The sequence below is a fragment of the Canis lupus genome, chromosome 5, assembly GCF_048164855.1.
Source record: "Canis lupus baileyi chromosome 5, mCanLup2.hap1, whole genome shotgun sequence".
NCBI classification, from domain to species: domain Eukaryota; kingdom Metazoa; phylum Chordata; class Mammalia; order Carnivora; family Canidae; genus Canis; species Canis lupus.
In genome coordinates this window covers 42982816-43006565 of record NC_132842.1, presented here as the reverse complement: position 1 = coordinate 43006565, position 23750 = coordinate 42982816, and the positions used below count along the sequence as shown (strand labels likewise).

At 37.2% G+C, this 23750-nt stretch overlaps 1 protein-coding gene across 1 annotated transcript in view; it reads right to left on the bottom strand.

The window, feature by feature from the left end:
• SPINK5 (serine peptidase inhibitor Kazal type 5) overlaps window positions 1-23750 on the bottom strand; it is an 80922-nt gene that overhangs the window by 29935 nt on the left and 27237 nt on the right. Inside the window, exons 6-18 of the mRNA XM_072826416.1 lie at window positions 23656-23719; window positions 22651-22778; window positions 21093-21159; window positions 17321-17448; window positions 14562-14649; window positions 12562-12689; window positions 11254-11335; window positions 9809-9936; window positions 7995-8076; window positions 7527-7654; window positions 4971-5019; window positions 3116-3243; window positions 1473-1560 (exon numbers count right to left, since the gene is read on the bottom strand). Of these exons, the coding sequence (XP_072682517.1) occupies window positions 1473-1560; window positions 3116-3243; window positions 4971-5019; window positions 7527-7654; window positions 7995-8076; window positions 9809-9936; window positions 11254-11335; window positions 12562-12689; window positions 14562-14649; window positions 17321-17448; window positions 21093-21159; window positions 22651-22778; window positions 23656-23719 (1288 nt within the window). The remainder of the gene's footprint in view (window positions 1-1472; window positions 1561-3115; window positions 3244-4970; window positions 5020-7526; window positions 7655-7994; window positions 8077-9808; window positions 9937-11253; window positions 11336-12561; window positions 12690-14561; window positions 14650-17320; window positions 17449-21092; window positions 21160-22650; window positions 22779-23655; window positions 23720-23750) is intronic.

Here is a 23750-nt window from a genome sequence, read left to right as displayed (position 1 = left end):
AAACATTTGGAGAGCAGCAAATACTTATTCTGAGCCATGAAAAGTGGCCAAATTTTGACATATAGAAGAAAGGGATAGTCATGTCTGAGTATGGGCCATACAGAAAGGAAAGTTCATTGTATGTATAATTTTGAAGACTTAAGACATGTGAAGGACTATGTTGATATACATGGATAAGTTCCTTGGGACTTCTTAAAAATAATACACTTAATAAGATTTTATTATTTTATAAGTGAAGAAACGAAGACACAAAACTATCTGCCTCTCTGGTTGGAAGACACAGGCAGTATTTGAGCCTTGGCAGTTTAAGTCCAGAATTAAGGTTTTTAACTGTAATGTGACTGAGTCTACAAGATGGGACACCTTGAATCAATGCTTGGCATGTCGAAGAAGCAACAAGGTGGCCAGTATAGCTGGCACAAGGGTGGCAAGGGGTAGAAAGTAGGAAATGCTGTCTGAGAGGTGGCAGGGGTCTGGTCATACATGGCACTGTAGGCCACTGGAAGGACCTTGGTGCTTACTCTAAGATGAGAAGCCATGGGTGGCATAACCTGCCTTATGTTTTTAAATAATTACTTTGGTTTCTGAGTTGAGGGTAGATTGTAGGGAACAAAGGTAAGAGCAGAGAGAACAGTAAGAAGTCAGGTCTTTAAAATTATAAAGGGATACAGGAGAGGAGAAATGAAGACCTGAGGCATATCCTGCAGGAATCTTGCAAATGGTGACAGGGTGCAAATTCTTAAGGTGCATGATGGGCATTATAGCCAGAACTTGTGTTCCAGTTGCTAGCTTTCAAGTTATGAACTATATGTATTTCCTAACTTCTTATCTGAGTCTCTGAGTCCTCTTCTATAAAATACACACAATAATACACACCTTGACCTGTTACTACAAAGATCAGTCCTAAAATTGCTATACCACATGGCTTATAGCTGCAGCTGAATAATTAATAGCCACCACCACCATCATCACCATCATCACCATCATCATCATGTGAGAATGCAAACCCGAGGCTCATATATGCTGTTAAGTAACTTTCCCCAAACCTCACAGAGAATTAATTGGGATTAAAACTTAGGGTTGCTTGCTTTGTTTTGTTTTCTTTTATTTGTTTGTTTTGAACGAAGCATCCTTATATAAAAAGATAGAGAGAAAAATCTGAAATCTGCCTCTATTGGTTTATATTCATATAACAAGATATAGCCATCCATATATATTTCTTTTCTGGCATAATACAATTTACATAATCAGTGGACAAAATAGTGACTCACCTCTCCTCAAATGCACAAGCAACTAAATCAGATTTGGTATTCTAAACTGAATGGGAAGAAGGAATCTCCTTATACATGAGGATCCAGATACATGTTCTTAGTCTGTGAAGTAACTAAGGACACTGGGATAAGGAGACGGGAGCGGGAGGCCTGCACAAGGGAATGGAAGAGTTACGTGGTTCTAATGTCTGAAACGACTACCTGTACTGCTTCTCTCTTCGACTTCTCAGCCTTTACTTTCTCCTTTCCTTCCTTGCCATTATTTTTCTTCTCTTCTTCTTCAAGTTTGCTACAATTAAAAACAAAGATACAGGCTAAGTACAATTTCCTATTCTCTTTGATAATGTATTTATAAAGGTATGAAGATCTTCCACACAAGGTCAGATTTACTCTTCTTTACAAATTTATCTAGTCTAAGAGGTGATACCCCTGTGCCCAGTAATGCAGATAATAAACAATATAATAATAAAATATAAACTCTCTTTAAAAAAAATAAAACTAGCATGTTTTTATCAGTGTGTGACCCTCAAGTAGTCTTTATCCCACCAGCCAGTGACTTCAATGATCTGAAAGAAACCACAAATGCCTTGATGTTTAAAAACTGTGCAACTTTTCCTATGTAAATAACAACCATATCAGTGACAAAAGCCAGAGGTGCTACCAAGGCAGATGATGGGTCAAAATAATGTTTCATTATAAAATTAAAATTTTAGATATTATTTTAAGGGAATTAATGTTCAAGTTGAAGTTCAAGTTTTACAATAATGATCCAAATCCAGGAAGATTCAACAATTAATATTTTGATGTTGATCATGAGCCTAAGCTTCTGGCTTCCTTGCCATTTTCTATTGATCTGTAGCTTATCAAAGCTAGAAAATCTGTAGCATTGACTACACCACATCCAGTTATCACCATGGACCAGCATGGACCAGTGGAGCAAGTGAGAGAAGAACTTTGATTTCCTGAATCTCAGACCACTTTGTACACTACTGGCCTAGTCTGTCAATTTCTCCTTTAAGGAACTATGAGCATATATACCTGAGATGGGACAAGGACATGTGAAAGTTAAGTTTTAACACCAACTTTGCACCTTTTACAACAGGTATTATTTAAATATTTTTCTTAACATTTACTTTAGCGTGAGACTCTGTAGAGGATTAGGAATCTAAGAAGGAGGAGAAGCAGAGGAAGAAATCATCAATTTCTCCTATACTGTCTCACACAATGGAGCTCTGGTCCCACTCACCAAAACAATGGCCTACAAGTCCCTGGATTTGCCTTTCAAAGAAGATATTTCAATAAACATCTCTTGCATGGGCTTGCCCCTTAGGGGTTTTACTCTCTAACTAAACCACTTATCAAAGTATTTATTCCACTTGTGCATGGTAATATCTCTGAAAATAAATGCAATCCTCTCCGTTCCATTTCTCATTCTGGTTATTTTAACCTTGCCTACTGGCCTCATAAACTTCTGTCTGACTGGTTTTCCCATAGTCAATAGCTGAATATATTCACAGAATCATAAAATATCAGGGGTGAGAGACAAAGATATTACTGCATTCAGATAATCAAATTTCCCTTCTCAGTTATGGATGATGATTATCAAGTATTAAAAACATAATAGCGCTAAATTAAGACTTTCCCATGACTTAACTAGAGGATAGAAGGATAACTGAATAGAGAATCACTGTGTGTTTTAGTATTACTTCATGTCTTATCCATGTGCTTTTAAACTTGTAGCATACAAGCCATGGTATATATTCTACAGATTTCTGAGGAAGCTGAGACTCAGATGTGAGCAATGATGAAGAGATTCAGTGGGACAGGTGAGGGTAGGTACTCACAATACACTTGCACACATGGCACACTTGTTTCCATGCATTTTGCCATCAGGGCCACGGACAGGGTCATTCTCCCTGGTGCATATAAGCATTCCATTTCTCACTTGCTTCCGAAATTCACTGCAGAGCTCCTGGAAAATATTTTCTCAGAATGACCATCTACCCTTCCTACACCTTTGCCTCTTCTGAGGAGTACGTGATGCAGAGTAAGAAGAAAAGCAAAAAATGTTGACAGGTAGCAGTTAATTGGCAAGTATTTACAAAGCTTCTGCCATGGACTCAAACTTGTCCTTGCACTACAGTAGATCTGAAAATATTCATCATCATTGTTCTGAGGCTGCTTATACTCCAGGTGCAGAAGAAAGCTGACAAAATTAGCAGAGAACAATATACACCTTTGTGTTATGTTACATATCACAGTCTATAAAAACTATGAAAGATCACAGGTGAAGGGGTTCCATGGACCTAGAACAGGAGGCTTCCTGGAGGGACTGAGAAGATTACTGAGCCTCCATGAGAAAGAAGGGCATCCTGCCATTTGCAACTACTTGGATAAAACTAGATGATACTCTGCTAAGTAAAATAAATGAGACAAAAAATACTGTATGATCTCACTCATGAGGAATCTGAGAAAGCTGAGCTCATAGAAACAGAAAGTAGAGTGGTATTTGCCAGGGTCTCGGGGTTGGTGGGGGAAATACGGAGATGCTGGTCAAATGGGCTAAATTTCCAGTTATAAGATGAATTAAGTTCTGGAGATCTGCTGTAGAGCATGGGAACTATAGTTAACAATACAACAGTATATTATACAGTATGCTTGAAAGTTGCTAAGAGAGTAAATCCTAAATGTTCTCACCACAAAAAAGAAATGTATTTATGTAATTATGTGATGTGATGGAGGTGTTAGGTAAGACTATGGAAGTATCATTTTACAACATATAGGTGTATCAAATCAACACAATATATACCTTAAACTTACATGGTTTTGTATGTTAATTATATTTCAATAAAGCAGTAAAAAATTAAAAGAAGAATATGTGCAAAATAATTGGTGAATCTCATTTTCTTTAGAAGGCTGAGAAAGAAAAGAAAAACATGCTCAAACTATGAAATAAAGATATATTTGAAATAAAGATATGGAAGAGAGAACAAGTATGGTCCTTGGAGAAACTGATACCTTTCTGGGAGCTCTTTGATGAAGTAGAGGGATAGGAGGTATAGATTTCAAACAGGAGAGGTACAAGGGGAGTAGAGAGAAGGAGAAATGTGTTAAGACTAATTGGAAAATCTAAGATGATTTGGCAGCTGATCGGATATTATGGATAAAACAAGTGTTCAACTCTAAATTACCAATAAAAAGATGGTGTAACTAACAGAAAGTTAATGAGAAAATGAGTCAGTTTAAGGGTTGACTTTCAAACTGTGTCAACTCTTCCCAAATAAATATTAGGCTTATGTTTTGCATTTGTTAGGAAGTAAAGAACATAAAGATAATTCTTGTTTATGGCCATTATATGAGAGTAATCCAACATCCCCTACAGACAGATTCTGTTGTGCTATTTGTACCAACAGAAATCTAAGAAAGGCCAATTATGGAGAGTATACCTCACAAAGTAAGTTAGCCCTCTACTTTTTATAAAATGAAACTCAAAATCTGAATTATCATGCAATAAAATTGGTGCTCTAGAAACTTCTAATCTAGGCCCTTTTTCAGGTGAAAGGCTTTTTGTTTTTATTCATTTCAGGCATGACAATTGAAAAGGAAAACATTTCTGCTAGTGAGATATCTAGGATACTTTAAAGCAAAAAAAAAAAAAAATTGTCAAGGCATAGTATTAGCAGTCCTGAGAAAAATTACCTTTGTAGCTTCTCTTTTAGCCTTTGCTTTTGCTCTTTCTTCTTGCTGACTATTAGGATCAGGGGAAGAAAAAAGAGAGAAAAAGAAGAAATGAGTCTTAGTAGAGTAGATTATTAATATTTATAGGTTGATCATTCGTTACTTTGACAATTTTCAAATTGTCACTCACAAAGATCCACTCACAGCAGTTTGTAATTCTATTGGCTAATAAACTGAATTCACTTCACCTCAAGAGAATAGTATGCAATAAAAAGTCCCTTAATAAGTAAACCCATATAGCTCCCTCGGCAAGTACACTGCAGTAATACCTTCCTATTGCTGATTCTTTTGCATCTGCAACGGCTCTCTATAAAGTGGCAATATTTGGCTTCTGGGAGGTAGTATAGCATGGTGGTTAACAGGACAGAGTCTAGAGCCAAACTGCATAAGGAACACAAGAAATGTCTAAACCTCTCTGAATCTTCCTCATCTTTAAATGGGAAAGGGAGAGCGGGGTAATTCTTCTCCTAGGATTTTCATGAGCATTAAATGAATTGATACATGTAAAGCAACCAGGGTAAATAACTGGCACATAATGAAATGACTGACAGAGTGATATAAGGGATTGGTATCATCATCATTGTAATTATTAAAAGTGAGACACTCCAAAAAAAAAAGGCATATGATGGAAACGGAGCAAGGGTGATAGCTCTTAACCATTTTAGGTAACTAACAGTATTGCAAATGAACTTTCCATAATTGGATCTCTAATATAAACAATTTAATCCTGTTGTATAGGCATAAAAAACCTAAACATGTAAAAGTTTTCATTTTAAAATGTAAAAATGTTTAATATGTAAAAATGTAGTATTTCAATCAACCTAAGACTTGCTCATTGATCAAATGAAAATATTTTTTAAAAGGTGAAAAGGCGGGGTGTCTGGGTGGCTCAGTCAGTTAAGCATCTGCCTTTAGCTCAGGTCATGACCTGAAGGTCCTGGCATTGAGCCCCAAGTCCCACATCCTACTCAGCAGAGTCTGCTTCTCCTTCTCCCTCTGCCCTTTCCCCCAACTTGTGCACTCTTTCTAATAGCTAAGTAAAATATTTTTAAAAAGATGAAAAGACAGTTGCATATCATATGAGAGTGTGCAAGAAAAGACTATGAAGAGAAAAATGATTCTTAAAAAAGCCAATAGCTTTTGCTAACATACCCATAAAATATGACGTAATAAAACTTTCTTTTTGACAAGGAATTTTTATAGTGATGGGAGGAAATTACTAAAATAGCTCCAAAACTGTGAGGTTTCTCATACTTCTTTATATGGAAACTGCTCTATCCTTTACCATGAGTCTAAGTTGATTAAAAGATTTAACAAGTGTTTTCTTTCCATACTGGGAAATTATCAGAGGAAGCAGCAGAGCTGACCACTAGGTGGCAGGATTACTTCCTTGCCACGGAAAGATTATTGTAGAGGGTGAAGAAATCCAGACAGAAACAAGCCTAAATACAGGCAAATAAAATGAAATGCCATAATTTATAATGGCATTGCTAAGTGGTTATATTGTGTCTACAGCATACAGTGGAAAACATCACTTTCTTCATTTTTTTTTCCTGCACTGATATTTCTGATATTTCTATCATTCTCAACTTCTCAGGGCCTTTATTTTGTCATCTGTTACTTGTGATAATACAATAAAGACCTACTTCATATATTTGTTGCAAAGATTAAATGAGATTAGGTAGAAACGCATTTAGCAAGTATATGCCAATTACTTGCATTCAGCAAATTTTGGCTATGCGGATTTGGATTTTAGCACTTCCATGTGCAAACACTATGCAACAAATCTTCAGGATCTCTCCACCAGGGAAGACTGAATGACTGAATCCTTTCAGAGATACTGAGTATATAGAAAATCAACTGGAGTATCCCTTGGGACAAAGATAAAAAACCTTAAGGAATATTGTAGACTTTTGTTTGAGAGGACACATCGTGACACTTATTCTACGGTTATATTTTACTCCCCTGTACGTGAGCATCCAACTTTTACCATTTCTAAAGCAGACTTTACCTACTTCAACTATTACAAAGTTCATCTTGATGTTGCACCCATATCTATGTCCCTATGGCTGTCATTTGTTTTAATTCTACTCATTGAGATCACACAGAATGAATAAGAAGAAAGGTAGTAAATTAAAACAAACAAAAAATTTCTCCTAAAATTGTCCATGTACCATAATGACATTTTATCTGTAATCTCATCCATTTACTATTTTAGCTTAATAATCCTTCAGCAAACTAAAAGCAATTAGTATGGTTATCATAGAGTATTCTCTCCTGTGAATAAAACGTCTGGAGTTACCTCTAAAATGTCCTGAAAGAAATTATTATGGATCTCTTTAGATCACAATAATTGTCATCTGAAAGCTCTTCACTTGCTTTTTGGCTTTGTGTTTTCCTGTGTATGTTTTTTTTTTTTTAATTTAGTTTAAATGTGACACCCTAAAATGACCAATTGTTTAAAAGCTTCCCTCAGTTCCTTCTGTCTCCCCTTCAGGAGTCCTGAGCTCTACTCACAAGAAGGCCTCACACATGGAGCATGTGTTGCCATGCATTTTCCCATCTGGGCCTTTGATGGGGTCATTCTCTCGTGTGCAGAGAAGCTGTCCATTCCTCCTTACTTTTCGGTATTCAGAGCACAATTCCTGTGAAATTGAGGAAGGAAGTTTGAGGTTTTGAACACAGGTTGGATCCGCCTGGAAAAATAGCTGCAGTTTAGACTTTTTTTCTTAAATGGGGATCTGCAGTGGGCTTATTTTAGAATAGTTCTTAACTGGGAAGACATGACTATTTTTAAATGGTAAAAGTTATAAACTCTCAACCTAGAAATAGTCACATATGCGCATGAGTATATGCTCACATATAAATAAACACAAAGTGTTTGTAGAAATGTTTCCTACAATTTCAGGGGATTTATGAGTTTCCTGAATGCCATCTGTGGAGCCCAGGTCCACATGCCTCTGACTTTTGAGGAGTTCCCCTCACCTCAAAGGAAGCTGTGTTCTCAGATTGTCTCTTATTTCTTGACTCACTTTCCTTCTTTTTCTTTTCTTCCTCTTCTGCTTGGCTAAAAAAAGAATGATTAAAAGAGATCGGTAAGGATCATATAGAATGTCCAGACTGAAAGTGACCTCAAATATCATTTAATCATTACAGTTAATACTTATTAAATTCTGGGGCTCCTGGGTGGCTCAGTTAAGTGTCTGCCTTCGGCTCAGGTCATGATCCCAGGGTCCTGGGATTGAGTCCCAGCCCCAGGTTGTCAGGCTCCCTGCTGAGCAGGGAGTCTGCTTCTCCCTCTCCTTTTGTTCCTCCCCACGATTCATATTCTCTTTCTCTTAAATAAATAAATAAATTAATTAAATCTAAAGTAACAATAACAACAACCTTATTAAATTTTTACTATGTGCCTAGCCTGGGGGTCATTCCATGAAATCTTCCCAACTGTATGTTACAAAACTACTATTATAACCCTACATACAGATGACAAGAAAACTGACAGAATGGATTGCTTTCCCAAGGACACAGAACTAATGTACACTACAGATTTAAACCTAATCCAGGGGAAGTTTTTTGATCTTCCACTACTCACAACTTCTAATACTCAATATTTCTGATTACTATCTAGCTTTGCTTTAATCTGCCAGTAACTTCTCTACCTATATCATCCTTGAAACCCCACTAGGTCATTCTACCCTTGAAGTCCTCAAACTGTTTGGAAGTTGCTTCTGGCACTGAGCCAGACCCTTTCCAGAGCTTTTACTCATTGTTCCCACTTTCAACCACAGAGACAACTTCAAAGCAGTGTTGATCCCACATTTAAAAACAAAAGCTACTTGGGTATTTCATGACCATGACACCCCCTTGCTAACTGTCCCAAGCCTTAACAGTCTTCAAAGGGCATGGTTTTTATTCATTTCTTCTAAATATGTTTTTGTTTTCCTACTGAAGTGGTCTTCTCATAATGGAACAAAGAAATGGAACAGAAAGTTAATCTGAACTCACTGCTTGCATTTTCTAGAATCCCTCCCATAATAACAACAGTTGTCTGGTAGAAGAGAGATGTTGAACATGTAGTCACATGTCAATTTACCTGTGCTTAGTGCTATGAAGCAAAGTCCTGATCACCCTGAGGGAGAAACTGTGGGGTTAGGGATGCAGCTATTCAAGCTGGTGAGACACATGGGAGACCAGATTCTCATGATTCCTATTCCAAGTCATTCCCCCAGATCCTGTGTATGAACTAATGTACCATTTTGTGTATTGATTATGTTTGCTTTGTGATTTGTTGTGTGATTTCAGATGACTTCACAGCCTGCTCTGCAAGGGTAAGATCCTTGTTTTACATCCTGTACACTTTAACAGGGACTCAACCAGGGATTGATATGCAGGAATTATTCTTTGGAGTTGATTAGGAGTGACAACACCATGATGGCAAGATATGTGGTTCCTAACTTCCCTTCCCCTCACAAGAACAACTAACCTCTATTCAAAAGCATGACATGCCTGAGAAAATCCTAGAACACAGGGGCGAGGTGGCAGTACCCACTGTACCTCAGAGACCAAGACAGACTGCATTAGAAGGGTAAGAGAAGCAGCCTCATGTGGACCTCATTGCCCCTCTCTCAGATCAGAGCAGGCATTATTCTCTGATCCTTATGACGTTGTGCAAAAATGCCATTGACAAGAAACAAATATAACTAAAGAAATAAAATATAACAAAGTTAAAATTCAAAAATAAAAAATGAAGCAGAAAGGACAAAACTCTCCCTCATTTGCCCAGGTGCAGCACTACTCACAAGAACACCTCACACATGGAGCACGTGTTGCCATACATCTTCCCGTCTGGGCCCTGGATGGGGTCGTTCTCTCTAGTGCAGGGGAGTCTCCCATTCCTCACGAGCTTGCGGTATTCATTGCACAGCTCCTGCCAAGAAAGAGAAAGCAAGGTGGGGATACATTTTATTCCTATTCCAAGCAGAAGATTGGAACATAACCATTGGCAGAAACTAATATTATGCTTCTCTGACACGAGAATTTTAGTTGTGTTTCTTTCAAATGTAAAATTTAACTCAACAAACAGAACTCATCACTTGATAAGAGATGAGAACAAGTGAGACACAACAGAATGTCACAATGTAATAAAAGAGGTAGACAAACTCCACTATAATCTAAACAGAATAAAATAAGTGCGGGGGGTGCATGGGTGGCTCAATCCATTAATGGTCTGCCTTTGGCTCAGGGCATGATCCCAGGGTCCTGGGATTGAGCCCCATGTAGAGCTTCCTGCTCAGTGAGGGGTTGCTTCTCCCTTTGCCCCTCCACCTGCTCATTCTCTCTCTCTCACATAAATAAAATCTTAAAAAAAATTTTTAAGAATAAAATAAGAGCAAACATACAGGTACAAGAAAATCTGAGAACATAGAGGTTGGGACCATGAGATACGATTGTGAAAACTGGGGAAGATATCATGTAACAACAAGAATAATTTGAGTGAGACTAAAGAGTAAACAGGATTTTCATGGGTAAGAAGGGGATTGGGGAATATGCATATGAGACTGTAAAATTAGGAAACAAAGTAGGAAACCACATGAGCATAGCAGAACATGAATTTCCAAATGAAGGCAAGCGAAGTAAGAAGGAAGATATGGAGATTGAGGTATATCCTGTAGTTGATGATGAGCCATTTGTGGTTTTTAAGCAGAGCTGTATTGTGATCTGATTATTAATATTTGAAGCTTTACTCTAGCTATGTTAGGGTGGATAGTTGGATAAAGGAAAGAATAGCATCTAGAAGGAAAAGTAGGCAATAATGACTTATAGAAGCCTATGAGAACAAATAATGTAACATTTCAGAGGTAAAAAAAATATCAGGCTTTCTGTGTGCAGAATGAAGGTATTTTTATCCCAATTCAGATGTGAAATTTAAAAAATTCACATGTAGAAAATATACATATAGAATCTTTAGAAAGTGGTTTGCAAAAGCTAGCATAATCTGTAAGTGATGAAACCAGGACTAGAACCTAGTTTTTTCAGACTTCAAATAAGTTATTTTTACTCTACAGGGTTTGTCTTAGAAGCAGCAAGAATTGATCAAGATCCCATGGCATTCATCTCAATGCCATTCCAGATTAAAGGGTTATTCCCGGCAGTTTTTGCTGGATGATATTCCACCCTTTATTTGGCTCTGAAATATGTTCAAATTAGAGTGTCAAGTAGGACTCAGTGGGTAGATTCCACTCACTGCATATAAGGGTGTTTTTTCAGATTCTCTTTTACTTCTTTCTTCCACTTCAGCCTTTTTCTTTTCTTCAGCTTCTGCTTGGCTAAATGAGAGAGAAAATGAGAAGAATCCATTGGACCAAACACAGGCAATTATTAGTCCACATTCTTGCATTGCTAATCTGTCCTCCCTCCTTAGGAAGAGCAATTTTGTCCTTTTATCACTATATACCAAAGAGAGGCAACAAAACAGCCTCTAGTATGGTAAGATACCATAACTTCTTCATTGTTTTTGCTTAATACTGAAAGAGTGATTGTAGATCTGGAAAGCTTGCTTTCTACAAAATACCTTTCTTGCCTGTGGTCAGAAAAGAAATACTATCAATGTCCATCAAGGAGATATTGAAACTAGTGCCATCATGAAATAGAGAAAGTGGCCTTTACAAAGCATATCAACTGGTTCCCTCATTTCACAGAGAGAAGGTGAGGCAGAGAGGGCTTTGGCTATACTCTTAGGACACGACTACCGCTAACCAAGGTCTTTCCTCTCAAGTCTATTGTCTATTACATCATGCACACCCTAGCTTTGTTAATTCACTATTCATGGCTATGTTATCTAAAGACAAAATACAGTATAGGTGGAAAAAGGCCAGTAATTTCCATACACTGATAAACCAAATGAACCTATATCTGCTTTGCACAATAGAATTATATTGCATGTACAGTTAACTGATGCCATTTCAACCACACAAAACAAAAGGCCACAGATTAGAAGTGTAAACCAATGACTTAATCTGAGTTCAATCAAATAAACTGGGAGCAGTTCCAAATTTTGAAAGTCAACTGTCAATTCTAACTTACTGAGAAATGTCACATTACATAAAGTAATATGTACTTTAATTTTATAAGAGTTCATGATTGTTTCATGGGCAACATTAACTCTAATAATCAGTATCTGCATTAAGTGCTTATGTTGGGCCCTAACCTCTCTGGAAGATGAGATACCTGTGAATTTGTACCACAGGTTCACCTATGAAGCTTCCACAGTAGGGAGAATGTGGTATTTGCACAAGCTCATGGCTGTTGGGATGTTCCACTGGGATGTTCGCTTTAAGAGAGCAAGTGTCAGGGAAGCAGACATATAGGAGTAAAGAGCTCTAGGTGCTTACTCCCAGAGCCATTGCTAACATTCTCAATGTAAGTATTCAACTCCCTCCCCTACTTCAAACCACGGGTTCCCCATTTACAAAAGCAGTTAGTTATATTAGACTCTTTGTAAGGTCTCTTCTCTCTTTGGCATTCTTTAGACACTCTGACATTCTATACTCACTAGAAGGCTTGACACATGGAACACAAGTTTCCATGCATTTTCCCATCTGGGCCACGGACAGGGTCATTTTCTCTGGTACAGAAAAGCATTCCATTCTTTGCATGATCCTGATATTCACTGCAGAGCTTCTAAATAATGAAAATGAGACAGTTTAGATATAGTTCTCTATTCTGATTATATATTTTTTAAAAGATTTTATTTATTTATTTGAGAGAGAGAGTGTGTGTGTGTGAGAGAGAGAGTGAGCAGGGGGGAGGGGCAAAGGGAGAGGGAGAGTGAGAATCTCCATGTTGAGCATGGAGCCTGACACGAGACTCGATCTCATGACCCTGAGGTCATGACCTAAGCCAAAGTCAAGAGTCAGATACTTTACCAACTGAGCCACCCACATGCCTTCTGTTTATACATTTTAGATGCTGCTAATTAAAGATATCAGAGAAGAGGAACTAAAGAAAAAAATAAAACTTTCAGGATTTAGGATCATCCTGAAATTTTGTGATACTTCCCTTGGTGTAATATTCACCCATTTAAGTATTCAACAAATGTATTAAGGGGGTATAAATATAAATGTGATTTCTACTCCAGTGGGAATGACAAGGAACGGCAAAAAGCTAAGAGATATGACACAGGTCTGAGTTAAATGGATACAACACAAAGGGAAGAGTGACTCATGGAAGTACAGAGAAGGGTTTATAGCTGAGTTATATAACTCTAGGATGTGTCCAGGTAAACCGTGTGGCAAATAGGTCCTCCAAGACCAATTATGACATATATGCAAAGATAGAGGGCCATAAAAAACTACGTTATCTTGAGATAATCTATTATTGCCCAGAATAAAGAATCAGCTGGGTAAAGAGAGGAAGGTTTGGGAAGTGGTTAAAAAGGAGACCATGAAGATAAGTCAAAACTAGATCACTGAACTTTGAAAGGGATTTGGACTCTATTCTTAGGAAATTAGAAAATGATAAATATATATAGAGAATATATAGAGAAGAGAAGATCATAAGCAAATCTGTATTTTAGAAAGACCACCCAGACAGATTTGTGAGGATTTGAGTGATTGGAGACTGAAGTTTGAGAAACTATAGAAAAAATATGGAAAGGGAGGGAGGAAGGGAGATAGGGAGGTAGAAGCAAGGGAAGAGAAGAAGAGAGACAAAGAGGAAGGAAGAAACTGGAAAGATAAAAGGATTGTTTTGATTTGAGAACTAAAATTAAAGGATTGAGGGAAAAAAATCAGTTGAAAGTGAGGCTTAGACAATAGGATGCAATCACATGAAAGTAGAAGGGGGAACTAATGAAGTAGGCTGTTTTATGAAACTGTGAACTCCATACTACAGAAGGTGGGCTAACTCACTGTAAAAAATAAGTTAAATAGGGTTTATTCATAGAATGAAATGGTCCAAATATCCTCTAGGATACCTTCAAATGTTAGCTTTTCATATGGCCACTGAGTTGTGGAAATATTTCCCACTCTATAAAAGCAATGTGGAAAGTGAATTGAATCTTGAGGATTGAGGAAGATGTTGGCGCAAGGCATAGAGACCAGGCAGGATGCTAACGCATCAGTGCAAAGGAAATCTAGTAGATACATAAACTAAATGGGTAGTAGGAGAGAAAAAGACAAATGAATAGTTAAGAGATGCTTAGAAAGTAGAATATGGTATGATTTTAAAGGAAGCAGACTAAAATGTTACATTGAAGACCTCCAAAACAACTACCACACAAATTAAACTTCGAATTCAGATAATGCTTTGATATGTTATCTTCATTTAAAAACAATTCTAATAATGGTTAGCTCCAAATACAGCTATTTGGAGCTAGAAATTGTAGTGTTATAATTATTCATCTAAATCTTATGAAATAATAATGATAAATAACTTTCCAGAAAATCCATCAATAATGGAGGAAAAACAAACCAATACTGAAAATGCATGTTAGAGTAAAATGCACACATACACCACAAAAGTCAGAACTAAATTGATCAAACTAGTCTTCACCTCAATTTCTCTCTTAACCTTGACTTTTTCTTCAGTCTTTTTCAGATTTTCATGTGCTTTATTTTTTTCTTCTGAAAAAAGCTGTTTACTGGGAAAAAAAAAACAAAAATAAATACATGAATACAGATGCTTCAAATCCTCACGTTATAAAATAGTCATTTAGGTGCAGGTGGAAGAATAAGAATAGCCACGTATTCTTGAGTTCTAGAATAAACACGTTCCAATCATCTTATGGCTCCTTATTAGGTTGAAATCTTCACTCTTTCTCCAAAGAATCCCTTTTATTTTGTCTTCATGTTTGCCCTTCCTCTCACCGCAATGACTTTTTTTGTCATCTTGTCTTCTTTTAAATCTCCTCAGCTTAAATTCTACCTTCTTTAAGAAGACATTCTAGACCTCAAAGTGGAAGAGAACTATATATCTGTTATTGTACTTTCATACCTGAATATTTTCTTAAGGGATAGTTCTCACTCTATCTTGTAATGTGTGTGCGTGTGTGTGTCTCTGTGTGTGTGTGTGTCCATGGCTTATTTCTGCTATTTAACTTTAAGCTTCTTGAGAGGAAGGATCTTCATTCATACATTTACTCAACATTTGGCTTGTAACTACTTTTTGTCAAGTGTTGGCCTGGTGCTATAGTGGCATATAAAACAGACCCATATCCTATGTTCTCAGAACTCAGAAGCTAGTCAACAAATAGTCATAGAAATAAATACATTATTACCAGCTGTGATGATTGCTATGAAATAAAATGATTAAGAGTTATAAAAATCTATTTCAATTAGGAATTTCAGGAGATCTTATCCAAAAGAAGGGTAATTTTGAAATGCCACAGTAGAGACATTAGCTGGCCAAGAGTGAGACAAACTGGCAGTAGGCCAGTTTAAAGGAAAGGGCTTAGAGAGTTCAAGGATCTGAAAAAAGGATGGGACCTTGTCTGAGACATCTTCATAAATGCCATAATTTATATGCTGTGGGATTTGCCCTTCTTCTCCCCACCCCCCCCACCTCCTTCAGATGCCTGAGATGAAAAGATAAAGTTAATCCAAGTCACATATAAACATGAAGTTTTTGTGGGCATCGACATCTATTCTGTCACACTGGGATAATTACTACAGGAAAACGGCCAAAGTCTTGGTACCTGCTTTCACCCTCATTCTGTATAGACTGTCTTGTAAAAAGGCTTACAGAGGTGTTGGGAGGAAATATTAAGAAGTATGCTGAAATCCAGTCTTCTCACTGGAAAATAGAATCCATCTGTAAACTAATATTCGATAAAGGAGGAAAGACTATCCATTGGAAGAAAGACAGTCTCTTCAATAAATGGTGCTGGGAAAATTGGACATCCACATGCAGAAGAATGAAACTAGACCACTCTCTTTCACCATACACAAAGATAAACTCAAAATGGATGAAAGATCTAAATGTGAGACAAGATTCCATCAAAATCCTAGAGAAGAACACAGGCAACACCCTTTTTGAACTCGGCCACAGTAACTTCTTGCAAGATACATCCACGAAGGCAAAAGAAACAAAAGCAAAAATGAACTATTGGGACTTCATCAAGATAAGAAGCTTTTGCACAGCAAAGGACACAGTCAACAAAACTCAAAGACAACCTACAGAATGGGAGAAGATATTTGCAAATGACATATCAGATAAAGGGCTAGTTTCCAAGATCTATAAAGAACTTATTAAACTCAACACCAAAGAAACAAACAATCCAATCATGAAATGGGCAAAAGACATGAAGAGAAATCTCACAGAGGAAGACATAGACATGGCCAACATGCATATGAGAAAATGCTCTGCATCGCTTGTCATCAGGGAAATACAAATCAAAACCACAATGAGATACCACCTCACACCAGTGAGAATGGGGCAAATTAACAAGGCAGGAAACAACAAATGTTGGAGGGGATGCGGAGAAAAGGGAACCCTCTTACACTGTTGGTGGGAATGTGAACTGGTGCAGCCACTCTGGAAAACTGTGGAGGTTCCTCAAAGAGTTAAAAATAGACCTGCCCTACGACCCAGCAATTGCACTATTGGGGATTTACCCCAAAGATACAGATGCAGTGAAACGCCGAGACACCTGCACCCCGATGTTTATAGCAGCAATGGCCACGATAGCCAAACTGTGGAAGGAGCCTCGGTGTCCAACGAAAGATGAATGGATAAAGAAGATGTGGTTTATGTATACAATGGAATATTACTCAGCTATTAGAAATGACAAATACCCACCATTTGCTTCAACGTGGATGGAACTGGAGGGTATTATGCTGAGTGAAGTAAGTCAGTCGGAGAAGGACAAACATTATATGTTCTCATTCATTTGGGGAATATAAATAATAGTGAAGGGGAATATAAGGGAAGGGAGAAGAAGTGTGTGGGAAATATCAGAAAGGGAGACAGAACGTAAAGACTGCTAACTCTGGGAAACGAACTAGGGGTGGTGGAAGGGGAGGAGGGCGGGGGGTGGGAGTGAATGGGTGACGGGCACTGGGGGTTATTCTGTATGTTAGTAAACTGAACACCAATAAAAAATCAAAAAAAAAAAAAGAATCCATCTGTACTCAGAAACAGACACACATCACTAGGATCTACTTACTAAGTGATATCATGATTTTAGAGGACAGCAAATTGCTCAAAAATTTTCAACAACAAAGCTGCATCTCAACATTGTTCTTATTCGTCATTCCCATCAAGCTCCACTTTACCCATCCAATTACTCCAAAGAAAACCACATCTATACTCACAAAATTTCAGCACACAAGGCGCATTTATTGCCATGCATCCTGCCATCAGGGCCACGAATTGGGTCACTCTCCCGTGTACAGTAAAGTCTTCCATTCCTCACTTGGGTTTCATATTCTTTACAAAAATCCTGCAAAATGATAAGTAATTACATTTAGCACTTTTCTACTCTTTAACATAGAAAATGCATGTCATGGATTTATAGTCAAAGAATGTTGTGTCTAGAAGGTATGGGTAAACATATAACATATTAATAAGAAATAGTAATTATGTTATGAAATTACTTGGTACATGTTTCTACTATGTGGTATATTTATTAAAAGAAAAAAGAGCAGTGAGGCACCTGGGTGGCTCAGTCAGTTAAGTCACTGACTCTTGGTTTGGCTCAGGTCATGATGTCAGTATCTTGAAATGGAGCCTCTACTGGGCTCTGCACTCAGCAGGGAGTCTGCTTCTCTCCCTTCCTCTCCCTCTACCCCTCCCCCTGCTCCTGCATACTCTGTCTCATAAATAAATAAATAAATAAATAAATAAATAAATAAATAAATAAATAAGCTTTTTTTTTTTTTAAGGGTAGAAGAACCTTATAAAGAATAAGACTAAGCAAATATCTCCTAAAACTAGATAGCTCTTAACTTCCAAATTTATGAATAAAGGATTATAAAAAAAATAAAAGGTCTTTCAGGAGAGAGATAACAAAATGGAGCTGCCAAGACAAAATAAAAAAGTTGCCAACAAAGCAGAATAGGGGATCTATAAGATGAGATGCTTAAATATTATTTAATGTGGGTCAAATCAAGAATAATCCTATCTGGTTTGCAAGGAAAGTTAATAAGGTGGCATCCATCGTCCTCTCTGTGAATGTATGGCCTCCTGTACTGATGTTCATTTTTATGTGCTCTGCCTCATTTATGGATTTCCATTTCTAACATAGTAGGTAGGAAGCACAGAGAGAGTCTAATTTTCCTTTACTCCCCACTGGAGAAAGGTCAAATACCAAGACTAAAATTGAAATTTAAATTTAAAAGGCTGTGACTTTCCCAAATAACCCAAGAAAGGTTTGTACCCAGATTTCCCAATGCTTTGATTCAGTACTTTCAGGTTTTTCTCTGTTTGGAAAATTCTTCTATTTGAATTGAAGGCTATACTTCATATTTACATCCATATTTATATCTATATCTATCCCAAATTACTCTAAATTTAGGAATCTCTATGTCAAGAAACATGTTTTGTGATAGCTTATATTACTACATAACATACAAAACAAAGCCTACAAAAAAATGCTTCTCTAAGCCTTTTTCAACTTCCCATTTCAGCCAAGAAAAAAAAAAAAAAAGCATAAAGAGTATGGTTTGAGGGATGCTTAGGTGGCTCAGTGGTTAAGTGTCTGCCTTCAGCTCAGGGTGTGATCCTGGAGTTCCAGGATCGAGTCCCACATCGGGCTCCCTGCATGCAGCCTTCTTCTCCCTCTGCCTGTGTCTCTGTCTCTCATGAATAAATAAATAAAATCTTAAAAAAAAAAAAAAAAGAGTATGCTTTGAAGCTGGAAGAGCTGAGCAGCTAAACGTTGCCTCTAACTCCCTGGGAGGTCACAGCAAAGGCCCATCACCTTAGAGACCTCAGTCTTATCACCTATACAATGAAGTTTTTGTATAGATGCTCTTTAGGGCCTTTTCTAGAAAGATGTCATATTCTCAATTTTTTAAATAATAACTGATAGTTCATTAGGACACTTTTAAAAAGAATCCTAATAAGACTCCTAATAGGAAGATATTTGTTTTTGGAGGAGCAATGGGTGTGCTCCAAACTTCCTGGTTGTAATAATCTAGGAATAAAGACACAGAAGACAATCCCTGATAATCATAGCATGGTAATAAAATTACTGTTCAATGGTTCCCATAAAAGAAACAATGATAATGTCAGTTTATAAGTTGTGATTCATGCAAGGAGATTCTGAAGAAAAGCTTTTGTGAGCAAGACAAAGACAGGTTAATTATGGGGCAGATATTGAGCCATCATCACTATAAAGCAGTCGTGTTCAACACAGTCCTGTCCAGCAATCCCACCAAAACAATGACCCTAGCCACAGAGAAAAAGAGGGAAAAATAAATAAGATCTGATGATAGATAATGGAAAAGAACTGTCTGTGTTTATAGAGTAGTAAGATGCTTAATATTACAAAATGATGCCAAAGTTTTGGACTGAAGTTGAACCTCCAAAAGAATTGCTTTCCAAATCTCAGTTATTGTTGAACAAATTAGTGATGCCTGAATGCTCCATGTTTCTTCATTCAAACTCCGTTGGCCTCCCTATTTAGGGTGGGAAATTTGCTTGATTGAATAGCATTATGAAGTAGAAGTTCAGTCCTTGACTATCAAAAACTGGACCTGTGTCTCTCCTTAGGAAAACATATGCCCATCATCCACAAAAATAGTATACTTGTTGTAGAGTTTCTCCCAACGGAATAGGGGTCCCCAAATGTGAGGCATTCTGGATCGAGTGGGGGCTGGTGGTGCAGGCAGTGAAAGAAGGCAGAACAAAAGAAAAGTTTGGCGAATACACCACAAAGAAGGGTAGGAAGGATAGCAAAGGAAAGGCTGTCTGCTATGAGGCAGTGGGTGGGGGCTGTATTTAAAGGGGGAAGGTAAGTAGGCATGGGAATGTATGGAATTCTCCTTTTTGGTATGTATGTCTGGGTATAAGGAGCCCTTTGGTTAGTTAGGGCTGATGGATCTTTTGAGGTGACCACCTATGGGCCTGTTCATATTCAGCCAGGGGATTACTGTGGGTCCTTTTGCCTTGATCAAGTTTCTGTTTTTCAAGCCCATTGCCCAAAAGAGGCCTCTACACTTGTATTATTAGCACAAGAGGGTACAGCATGTGGACTCACATTTCAACAAGAAAGTAAAATTGAGATCGTTTATCCAACCTTCTTAATTTGGGACAAAGAAATTGAGGCCCAGAAAGAAGAGATGATTTGGTCAGTTTCACACAACCAGAGCATAACAAAATTATGGGTAAAACTAAGTTGCTCTGACTTCTCAACAAAAAGCTAGTCATTTAGCAAAGTAACTGCCATCACTTTCAGTGAAGGTAGGGTTGGTGATTTAGGAAATCCAAGCTGTATGACCTGCTATGTTTATTCAATCACTAAAGGAATAATTTTTTATACTAAACAATTAAATTACATAACAATTTGAAAAAACTTCATTTTAAGGGTACTTTGAAAACCGATCTCAATATCTGTTTTGATATTTTTGTTTAAACAGAAGCAAGATCTTTATAAATGCAAGCATCACTGAATGCAATAACCGTAATGGAAAAATGAATTACTCCATTTTGTATCAATGGGATCAGACATAAAATGCACCAGTGGATACATTGTTTAAAAGACTCTAGAATTATTTTAAAGTTATTCATGTCTAATTTTTTAATGTTACATTAAAAAAATATTCAAAGCAAAATTAATCTACACTAAGCCAGAGAAATCCGGTGGAAATTAAGCAGAATTAAATTTGCATATTTCCTGATTTACATTTTCTTTCCTTTTTTCTTAAAAATAGCATATTTTGAGCTTTAGTTAGGAAATGCCATTTTATATTTAAATCTAATGATTAGTATACCTGAAATAGTCAACCTGGAAAGTTTGAAATTGAGGGAAACAATTTATCGTAAAAATTAAGGACAATGACATTATTGAATTCCTCAAAGATTCAAGCCTAATTTTGTTAACACTTTGGCCACAAGACCAAAATATGTCGGTGAGTAATTTACGTTTTTGGCACTTCTTCGAATTCTGGCTTCACTTGCTCTCTTGGCATTTTCTTGAGCTTCTTTTAAGCTGTTAAGAAAGAGAACAGCTGGTCAGTTTATGGCTCAATCATATTTTTGGTGTCCAATTCTGTGCTAGGCACTTTCCTATCCTTGGCCATAACTTGTGAAACCAATCGATTTACATGACACAGCCTTTTCCCTGTCTTGAATTCTAGCCAGAAAATTGCCAAAGATAAGGAAGGGTGTGAAACTGACTCACTGACAGTCAATTAGAAGCTTTGTACTTTAAGAGTAGATGGGTGTGACTCCTTGATTGACAAACAGAAGATTGTCCGGAAAATTCCCTTTAACTGGCAGAACCAAGAGCTTTTTAACACAACGCTGTGACAAGGGTGAAACCAAACTGAGCATTTGAGGTATTGCCGTCCACACCCTTATGCAAACCTTTTCTATACCTTATAAAGTATTTGTTTGCCTTCATGTAAAATCACCGCTGTTAAAATAATAAAAAAAAAAGCCACATTGAACTGAGCTTCTAAGTCCTCTCATATCTGTTACCTAATTACATTCTCATCCCAGAGACAGGCATTATTAGTTCTACAGAGGATGAAACCAAGAGTTAAACCAAGAGGTCAAATTCTCTTTTTTAGCTAGTGCATGAAAACAAACAGAAAGTCACAGAACTGGGGCAGGTTGGAACACTATAGGCACATGTCTTCTAGATAAGAAAGTAGAAATTAGGCTTATTTCCTGTCTGGAAACCAGATATAATCACTGTTTTGTAAACCTGATAGGATCTGCCCTTGAATTCTCTAACCAGCACACTGTAATTTTCAAAGGCAGGTGTGAAATTTATTGATCTGTTAAATCTTTCTCTGTCTTGATTTTAAAAATCCATGGATATAACTGGAGCACTTTAAAGCCTGCTGACATACAGATTAGAGAGTCTATACCTTGTTTAACTGCCAGAATATTAAAGACTCATTGGATCTTCTCCACATTGCAGCCTCAGTACTCAAGATGACAGGCACTCAGAGAAAGTTAACCCTATTCTTCCCTTTCCTAAAGTTCCACCTTTTATATTCATTTTTTTCACCTTTTATATTCATAATGAAGGCAGCCACATGACACTATTGTTATTATTATTAATTTAAATTAGACTGTCTCTTTTAGTAAGAATCTCTATACACATTCAAATGAAGCAATGTACATCAAAAGACCAAACTAGATTATTCTAGGAAAGTGTTTTCTAAATTTTAAAATACTGTACCTTATAAAACACCATGCATTGTCCTATCATTGTAATTAAGCATATTAAGCGTTTTGAATTTAATAATTAACATAATCACCTTATCTATGCCTTTTAAGAAATTCTAGCAAATGAAAGAACTAAAAAGAAGCCACTCAGAAAGCAAGGACTATTTCAACTTGTGAAGACAAAGAATTGTATGTTTCATGAAAAGGACTGTATCTCTCTGTGGAGCAGTTCTCAGGATATCACCAAGTGCATCCTCATCAAGTCCACCTACTTGGTCTGCTTGGGGATGATAATACTTACAAAAGCTCGGCACACATGGCACACTTATTGCCATGTGTTTTTCCATCAGAGCCAAGGACTGGATCATTTTCCCTCGTGCATACAAGTCTTCCATCCTTCACATAAGGTCGAAAAGCACTACATACATCCTGAGGAACAGGGAAAAGAACTTAACATTCACCATCCTGATTGTAGTGCTTTCCACACTGTTTTCAGAAATTTTATAGTACTCAATGCTTCTCTGCCCAATGCACATTACCCACCTAGAGCAGTGACAGATGCCTAGAGGTAGCTTATTAAGTATTGCATAATTCAAGTGGTTTTGTATGGTGCTCATTTACTTATTCATTTATTAGTAAACAGAGATACCCTAATATGTGCTAGAACTAAGGCAGAACACAGTCCTTGCACTCAATTTGCTCACAATGTACTTGATGACACAAAGAGACTTAAAATATGATGTGCTAACTCTCCTGGTAGGTGCTCTAGGAGCATAGAAAGGGCACCAAAGACGTAGGAGACGTAGGAGAACATTCAGCTAGAAAAAATCAAGTGTGACATTTTTTTTTTCCTATCATCACAGGGGCACAGAATGTTAGCATAGGAAAAAGCTATTTAATTCAAATTTCATTTTTAGATATGGAAACCCTGGTACAGTATGGGTAAGTAATTTGCCCAAGGTCTCCCGACAGCAAGTGACAGTGCTAGGGTTTCAATTCAGATTAAGCGACTGAAGCGTAATGCCCTTTCTTCTACAAGTGTAGTTTCCTTTTGATTGATTGATTGACTTATTTCTTTTTTTCATTGAAAGCAGAAATAGAGCTGAGAAGTCTAACTACCAAAGTAACCTGCTCCAGTTTCAGGAACTATCAACTGCTTTTCATCTAAACAAGCAGTGACCCATTTCAAATAGAGCAAGAGTTGTTTCCTTCCTAACACTCCACCAAAGAAGGAAGAGGGGGGTACCTTCTTTCTCTCTAAAGTCAGCCGCCCAAGGTCTCCCACTATTTTGACACTTGTCCTCACCTGCTCTGGATTATTGGTCTCACATTCCCCTTCACTTTTTATGCCAACTTGAGACCTGGATTTACTGGAATTGAAAGTAAGTAGACACAGTTTAG